The sequence below is a fragment of the Tupaia chinensis genome, unplaced genomic scaffold (assembly GCF_000334495.1).
Source record: "Tupaia chinensis unplaced genomic scaffold, TupChi_1.0 Scaffold149248_1, whole genome shotgun sequence".
Taxonomy (NCBI): domain Eukaryota; kingdom Metazoa; phylum Chordata; class Mammalia; order Scandentia; family Tupaiidae; genus Tupaia; species Tupaia belangeri.
In genome coordinates this window covers 817,376-826,307 of record NW_006209094.1, presented here as the reverse complement: position 1 = coordinate 826,307, position 8,932 = coordinate 817,376, and the positions used below count along the sequence as shown (strand labels likewise).

Sequence of the window (8,932 nt, the reverse complement as noted above, 5' to 3'; positions counted from 1 at the left end):
CCTCGGTGCCCCGTATCTCATTAAAAAAAAAAAAAAAAAAACTCAATTCATATACTATTTTTTAAAATCTTAGAAAATGTCACACTTACCTTCTTTTCTTTTGCTCTGTTTAATTTCAGGAATCTGACCCTTAAGCTTTCTTTTCTTTTGTGCCAGGTTGAGTTCCATAAACTTATACTTCTGATATTGTTCATCCAGCTTCTTTAGTACTATATCTGCAGTCTCATTCCCAGGCTGTTTCATGAAGGAATCTACATCTTCCTTTAACATCAAAAATAATACATTACAAATTTTAGAATTCATATTACTAATCTAAATCTGACAGCTTTGTTTTCTAAACATAAAAGAAAAAAGCTATTTAATTTTCTCCAAAGGTTTGTTTATAACTGAAGAAACAGTTATAAGGGCTGGAAGGTGGCATGGTATAAGGTACTGGACTCTCACATGGAACGACCACAGTTCAAGTTCTGGACCTGGCGGCTTGCTATCTCACTTTCACTCTCCCTCCCTCTCTCTTTCTCTGGTAAAATTAAAAATAATAATAATAATAACAATAAATAAATCTTTAAAAAAAACAGTTATAAAAAGTTAGAGACCATTTCAGACAGTGCACATACATTATCTGGCTAACTTATTCTTTTTTTTATTTTTAACAAAGAATCATGTTTCTTTGTTTTTTGGAGAAGTTTTTGCTATAGGGTGCATGCACTCGCCACAAAGACAGAGACAGAGAGACAGAAAGTAAGAAATCCCCCCCCAGGGGGGATGGCCACACCACAATCCCTTCTCCTCCATTCTCCTCTTGGGATCTTGGGCACACACACACACACACACCCGGTGTGAGGTTAAGCCACCGGGTCTGGGATTTGAACTGCAGTCAACTACATGAGAGTCCAGCAACATAGCCATTACACCAACTGCTGGTCCCATGGCTAACTTATTCTTCTTTCATCTTTCTCTTAATTTTTATTTATAAATAGGGAACGAAGAATGACTTCGTCCGACTTGCAACCCTAGTAGTAAAAAAGAAATTTACCAACACACACATGACTTATTCATGTAACCTAGTCACAAAACAATTCAATAGAGTTGTGTGCCAAAATGATCTATTTTATTACTTATTTTTAATTTGACAAGTTCCAACATAGAAATCATGCTAAATATCATTAGGTACCCAACACAAGCCATGAATGCTTTAAGTAGCAAGTGGTTGAAATAAAGTAAGCCTAAAAAGCAAACAAGAACAATCTTTTGTTAACAGGATTAGCAAAAGAAAAACAGATATACTGTTGGGTCTAATCAAACTCAAGATCTATTTTAGGGAGCAGCACAAGAATATGCACAGATCTTGAGAACAAGTATATGATCTGAAAGATAAAATTTTACTGACTGGACCATTTAAATACCCTCTTAATTGTTTTCTACTAAATATATGACATATAAAAACCTTTATTAAAAACTTCTTTATCAAAAAAAAAATCAGGCTCCTACTGGGTGAAAACAAGGAAATTTGGAGGAGATTCTACAAGAGCTTTCTAGTACTGTACAGAACTTTAGTTCTTCATTATAAGTAACTTCAATTATCTTACAGTTTCTGTGACCAGCGTATCTATAATAATGACTCTTATCCATGCTTACTAGCATGAAATATTTTAGTTGAAACAGAGCAGGAAGAAAGAGGAAAAGAAATACAGCAAGGGAGTGAACTATGAAGCCACTAAGCTAGCATGCAGTAAAAGGAATTGAAAAACAGGCTGAGAATCAAGGGCTGAGTGCTACATGTAAAATGGAGATACAATCTTCCTAGCAGAGTCACTGAAGGTAAGAGAAATAATGCTAAGTTTCTAGCACCTGGTACATGTTATTAGGTGCAAGAGTCTAACAAGGAGAATTAACTATAACAGCATAGGATGTGGTTAAGAAAAAGGGGCTGTGGGACCAGCAGTTAGCGTAATTATGTTGCTGGACTCCCACGTAGTCGACCGTGGTTCGAGTCCCGGACCCGGTGGCTTAAACTCACACCGGGCACGTGTGCGTGCATGCCTAAGATCCCAAGAGGAGAATGGAGGAGAAAGGATTGCGGCGTGGCCATCCCCCCTGGGGGGTGATTTCTCGCTTTCTGTCTCTCTGTCTGTCTGGGGAGTGCACGTGCCCTATAGCAAAAACCTCTCCAAAAAAAGAAAAGAAAAAGGGGCTGACAGGTTTGAATCTTGGCTTCACCACTTACTAGACATGTTGATATGAGAGAAGTTATTTAACCTCTCTTTGCTCCAGTTTTCTTATTTGTAAAATGAAATAAAAGTATCTTTTCCTCACAGGGATGTAAATGAGTTAGCATGTGTAAAATGCTCACAAGAGTACATGACACCTAGTAAGTGCTCAGCAAACACTTGCTGTGCCCAAACAATGCTCTGTGGGGATACAAAGTGCCAAGAACTTTGTTTTGGGATGGAAGTCAGGGAAAACTACAGAAAGAACTACATGTTTGAAAAGTGAAAAGGTTATCAGATGGATTAAGGTAGAAGGGACAATTCAAGCAAAGAGAGAAAACAAATTACTGCATCAGCAGAGTTTGGGAAAGGGCCGGATCTGACTTCTAACCACCATGGTATACTGTCTCCTAGCATCACTAAAATTAATACCGACTCACATTAAATATCTACTATATTTGCAATACTGAAAACACATTCTCTGTTTCTCCTAACAACTCTGTAAGTAGTGTCATCTCTATTTCAGCTAAAGAAACTGAGGCTCAAAGTGGTAAAATAATATGCTCAAGGGCAAGTGGCAATTGGGAGGCAGAGGCAAGATGCAAACTCTGGTCTATTTAGAAATCAGTGTTCTTTCTACAATACTATGTTACTCTCACTGGTTTAGGAACATAAAAACAATTACACAGAATAAGGGTTGCTTATTACATCACGCTGGTAGAAATCTCAAAGTCTTAAAAAAAAAAAAAAACATAAAATCTTAGAGGAAAATAAAAGCACTTTAAGACTTTAAAAAGCCCTCAGAGGGACCAGCAGTTAGCATAATGGCTATGTCGCTGGACTCCCAAGTAGCCGACTGTGGTTCGAGTCCCAGACCAGGTGGCTTAAACTCACGCTGGGCGCGTGTGCGTGCGTACCCAAGATCCCGAGAGGAGAATGGAGAAGGGATTGTGGCGTGGCCATCCCCCCTGGGGGGTGATTTCTCGCTTTCTGTCTCTATGTCTGGCGAGCGCACGCGCCCTATAGCAAAAACCTCTCCAAAAAAAAAAAGCCCTCGGAGGCCCAGTATGGTAGCCAGCACTAGACACTTCTGACTGGCAGGTTGACACTACACCAGAGGCCTAGCCTAAAAAGCTGGGCCTGGTATCACAGCCTGAGGCTCAGGCAGGAAGGCTGTAAGAAAGTGAGACCCTGCACAAACACCTCCCCCACACACACACAAACACGAATACACACCCTCATATAAAGCTTATCCTTCTGAAGGTATCTCTAGCTGAACATTATGAATGTAGTATTTAGGGCACTGTGGCAATTCCATCAGACAGCTCATTTTGAGTTTACACTGTGTCAGGCAGTGGTAGGATAGCAGAAATGGTAAGAGAACTACCTCATTTTACTCCCAATAGCAGAGTATGCAGAGTGGATAAATGCTTTTAGAACCCTAAAGATTGCCCACATCCAAATCCTGGATACCTAACTTACATCCTATAAGATCTAGAGCAAATCACTCAAGGGCTCTGTGCCTGAGTTTCATCATCTACAAAACGGGAACAGTAATTACCTGCTAGAGACTTTTAGAATTATTAAGTGCCCAACACTTAATCAATTACATTTCTTGATACAGTTAGTTGGGGGGTAAATGTAAAGAAATAAAAGGCATGGCTCATGGAGAAAACAAAATAAGGAAAATAATTAGAAAATTCAATCAGCAAATGTGAACAGAATATAAAGTGTGGTCTAAAAAAAGGATTGCTTCTTCTGGAGGGGGTAAGATATGATTAGCAAAAAGGTTACAGTCCAGCAATATAGGTACAAACCAAAAGGTCCAGAATATTCCATCAATATTTTATAGTAGTTCAGTACAACTAAACGGGGTAAGATGGATGATGCTGTGCTGAAAAGCCAGTCAGAGGTTTTTCTCTCATTCAAATTGTTTTCAAATACTATTTCTAGAATAGCGTGATATAAGGATGGGGTTGATAGTTTCTTTGTTTGGACTTGGACTGCTTTCCCTGTTCTCTGTGAAGCCTCCACATTGCGTTCCCTGCCCTCCTTGTTCAGCTGCTCTCTACTAGGTTTTAGAATGATGTATCCCAAACCAAATACCATTTCATCGTAGCTTTGCCCCTTCTAACGACAGCTCTTTGCCCACTGGAAAAGTCTCAAGTCCTGAGAAAGACACAGAGGAACTTACCACTTTACCCCTATATCCCCACTTTCCCATCTCTTTTTTTCTTCCATCCCTCGGAGGCAACAAACCACAGCGTCCTTTCAACAGACGAGGTGTCGCTTCCAATTTCGTACCTTAGCTCTGCTGCTGTCTTCTCACTGTATATTCTAAGTGTCCAGCTCCCTGTCTCTCCAGCATCTCAGCGCCTCGCCCTTTCCAGGCAGCTGGGGACTAAGAAACAGGCGGCAGCGGGGCCTTCCCTAAAACCGCCCCGCCCCCGCCTCAACCCTCCGACCAGCGACCGTCTCTTCTAGGCTCTTCTGGGCCGCGTTTCTCTCAGAGGACCTCCGAGGGCTCAGTCCGTCCCGGCGCGGGGAGAGTTGGCCCGAACCTCCCTTCACCTTTAGCTCAGCTCCTTCCCCAAAAGTCCAGGCCAGGATGGGGCCAGGAAAGAAGAACAGTCGGCGACCTCGGGTCAAGACGCCGGGGAAAGGCGTGTCTCTTACCACAAACACGGCCTCGGGAATCCCCAGGTGCAGCCGCCGCCCGTTCCCTGTGGCCACTTGTCCAGTGCCACAACCCTCCTTAGCCGTCGCCATCTTGGGAAAGCGAGCGCGCGACTAACCGACTCCCGAGCCGCCAGACACGAGGGGCTCCTGATTGGCTGGTTTTCGCCTGTAAGCCCGCCCCTCCCTTGTGAATCTGTACATTTATTGGCGTGTGCAGGAGGAGCTGCCCATTTTTGCCTTTGGCCGAAATCTCTAGGTGCCGATTGGTTGTGCTGATGAGTGACAAGTATGAAAGGGCCACGAAGCAGTTTCTAGAGCTGCGCGAAGGACCAATAGGGGCTCCTGGGAAAAGGGGATTTGGGACAACTTCTCCCAAACAGGTAGCATCCTCTAGTGGCCATATTGCCCGAGATCAGAAAGTTGTCACCCTAGCTCCAACGTGTTCAAAACTTCACTCTACACACAAAATCCTAAGAATTCTGTCTAGGTTCGTAGGCCACCGGACTCCCCTGAGTACGTTCTCCACTACAAAAAGCAAGTGTGTTATGTAGACTCTAAATATCCTTTATCCTGTTTTCTAACATCTAACCACCAATTTGTCTTCCACTTGCACAAATTCTATCATGCCCTAAGAAGCCATACAGTGGAAAGTAAGTCTTCTTATAGGCAACCACTGTTTCCATTTTGTCTCCCTAGATAAAGTACAATCGAGTACATAGACATAGACAGATAAACCTTTCTTTATATATAAAAGGAGAAAAGTGTTGTCCTCATGTTGTGAATGTGGAAACTAAAACTCAGTGAACCTGTACAGTAGTTCCAAAATCCTACAGCTAGATGTCAGTGAAGCTGACAATCTCTGTTCAAGCCAAGTACATGACAACTCTATATTTCACCGCGCGCTCTCATCTACACCTTACAGAAATCAAAAAAGAAAAACAGGTAAATTTTCTTTCTTTTTAAAAATTTGCCAGTGAGTGCATTGCCAGAGAAAGAGAGAGAGAATGTACCTCCTCCCATGGGCCATGGCCAAGCCTCAGTCTCTTCTCTGTTTCTCCATTCTGTCAGAGTTTGTGACACGCATATGCAGACACCTAGCTCAAGCTGTTGCCCTGGACATCCAATTCCTGCTTTTGCCTCTGGGGCATCCAGCTGCGTTAATCATCAGGTCACTGGGCTTGTCCTAAATGCAGTCATTTTCTTACCTCCCAGTTTAAGAAAGAAAAAAAAAAAAAGAATTTCCTCCTGCCAGTTCCAGATCTAGCTATTATCTGAACTGAAACTTGATTGTTCTTTAGTAACTCTTCTGTAGCTCATATCTTTTACAGTTTATCTTTAGATTGTTTTAGTAAAACCATGTTTAACAATCTGTTAAAAGATGTTGTAGCTTTCATGATGGTTACTTTAAAACAAAACAAAAACTTAAGGGAAATACCCATACATCAGAAACAACAGCAATTTTAAAAAGTACCATTTTAAATTTCACATAGTATATATAATTTTAAGTTCAAAAATCTTAAATGGTTTTTCCCAGCATGAATACAGTGCAAAGGTATTACCACATATTGGGGCATCAGAAAAGGCATGATGCATTTTTGCATAAAAAAAAATATGGCATGACTTTTTTTTGACAAACCAATACATTATCATCAACAGGTAACTTTTCATTTTTGTGTCTATTAAGTATTATTTGTTTGATTGATTGTTTTTTCCCAATCCCCACGGTCTCACCCTTATCACCCACCCCCTATTATCCATGCCCTCCTAGACTGTCTCTAGCATCTACAGTTATCCTCCCTACTATTATACCTTCCAATTTTTCAGTTTTTGCTATAAAGGGCAGATATTCAGTATACATTAAGTCATTATATTAAGACATACAATACCTTTCATAATCTGGCTTGCTTCATGTAGCATTAAATCTTCCGTATTTGTCCACTTTCTATCAAATGCCAGGGTCTTTTTTTTTTTGTGGCTGAATAGTATTCTGTAATGTATATGTGCCACACTTTTTCAATCCATTCATCTGTTCATGGACATTTGGGTTGGTTCCATGTCTTAGCTATTGTGAATAATGCTGCAATAAACATAAGTGTGCAAGTGTTTTTCCTACTGAGTGCTTTCCTATCCTTTGGGTAGGTACCCAGGAGTGCAATTGCTGGATCATATGGTAGTTCTATTTGTAGGTCTTTGAGGAATCTCCATATTGTTTTGCACAGTGGCTGTACTAATTTATATTCCCACCAACAGTGTAGGAGAGTTCCCTTTTTTTCCACAGCCTGGCCAGCACTTATCATTATTTATATTTATATTTTAATCTTAGCCATTGTGACTGGGGTTAGGTGGTATCTCACCGTGGTTTGATTTGCATCTCCCTTATGATAGGACGTTCAGCATTTTTTCATATGCTTTTTGACCATTCGTATGTCTTCCGTAGAGAGTTGTCTGTTCAGCTCATTTGTCCATCTTTTATTTGGGTTGCTTTTTTTTTTTTTTTTTCAGGTAAACTGTTTGAGTTTCCCTTATATTCTGGTTATCAGCTGCTTATCTGAGGCATAGCTTACAAATATATTCTCCCATTCTGAGGGTTGTCAATTCACTCTAATTATTGTTTCTTTTGCTATGCAGAAGTTTTTTAACCTGAAGTCCTTGCTGAGGCAATCAGACAAGAGACTAAAATAAAAGGCATTCAAATAGAAAAAGAAGAAGTGAAATTATCTCTACTTACAGATGATATGATTATGTCATAGAAAATGCAAAAGATTTTTAAAAAACCTGCTGAATGTGACAAATGAATACAGTAAAGTGTCAGGATAAAAAATCAACTTACAGGGGACCAGCAGTTAGCGTAATGGCTGTGTCGCTGGACTCCCACGTAGTCAACCGTGGTTTGAGTCCCGAACCCAGTGGCTTAAAACTCACACCGGGCGTGCGTGCGTGCGTGCCCAAGATCCCGAGAGGAGAATGGAGGAGAAGGGATTGTGGCGTGACCATCCCCCCGGGAGGTGATTTCTCACTTTCTGTCTCTGTCTCTCTCTGTCTGGCGAGCACACGCACCCTATAGCGAAAACCTTTCCAAAAAAAAAAATCAACTTACAAAGATCTACAGCATTTCTACGGGAACCAGCAGTTAGCATAATGGCTATGTCGCTGGATTCCCATGTAGTCGACCGCGGTTCGCGTCCCGGACCTGGTGGCTTAGAACTCACACTGGGCGCGTGTGCATGCGTGCCCAAGATCCCGAGAGGAGAATGGAGGAGAAGGGATTGCGGCATGACCATCCCCCCTGGGGGGGTGATTTCTTGCTTTCTGTCTCTATGTCTCTCTCTGTCTGGTGAGCGCACACGCCCTATAGCAAAACCTCTCAAAAAAAAAAAAAAGAAAAAAAAAAAGATCTACAGCATTTCTATACACCACCAACAAGCAGACTGAGGTAGAATTGAAGGAAGTGATCCCATTTATAATAACCACAGTAAACATAAGGCACCTAGGAATAAACCTAACCAAAGACATCAAAGACCTCTGTAAGGAAAACTATGAAAACCAAATAAAGGAAATTGAAAATGACACCAAAAAAGTGGAAAAATATCCCATGTTCTTGAACTGGGAGAATTCATATTATCAAAATATCAATTCGAGTGGGGCTGGCAGGTGGTGTGGTGGTTAGGAGTGTTAGATTCCCTCATGACCAGCCACAGTTCAAGTCCAGAAACCCTGGTGGTTGGCTCTCTCTTTCTCTCTCCCTCTCTCTCTCTATCTCTCTCTCTCTCTCTCTCTCTCTCTCATCAAATTAAAAAATAAAAATAAATAAATAAAATTAAAATAAAATAATTCTAAAAAAAAAGTCAATTCTATCCACCAGTAGTTTTACAGTTTGAGATTTTATGTTTATATCTTTGGTCCATTTTGAGTTGATTTTTGTTAATGATGAGAGATAGTGGTCCAGTTTCACATTTTTGCGGGTGGATTTCTAGTACTTCAGTACCATTTGTTGAAGAGATTTTCTTTTCCCCACAGGATTGTCTTGTGCCCTTTGTTAAAGA

At 41.0% G+C, this 8,932-nt stretch overlaps 1 protein-coding gene across 2 annotated transcripts in view; it reads right to left on the bottom strand.

The window, feature by feature from the left end:
* LOC102500739 (prefoldin subunit 3) overlaps positions 1-5,015 on the bottom strand; it is a 24,476-nt gene extending 19,461 nt beyond the window's left edge. Inside the window, exons 1-2 of one of the 2 annotated variants that reach the window (XM_006171073.3) lie at positions 4,887-5,015; positions 137-261 (exon numbers count right to left, since the gene is read on the bottom strand). In XM_006171073.3, coding sequence (XP_006171135.1) covers positions 137-261; positions 4,887-4,979 — 218 coding nt within the window. In that variant the 5' untranslated portion in view covers positions 4,980-5,015. Of the gene's footprint in view, positions 1-136; positions 262-4,514; positions 4,637-4,886 lie in introns of those variants that run through there. The other variant, XM_027769328.1, reaches the window with a different exon arrangement.
* Between the last annotated feature and the right edge of the window lie 3,917 nt (positions 5,016-8,932).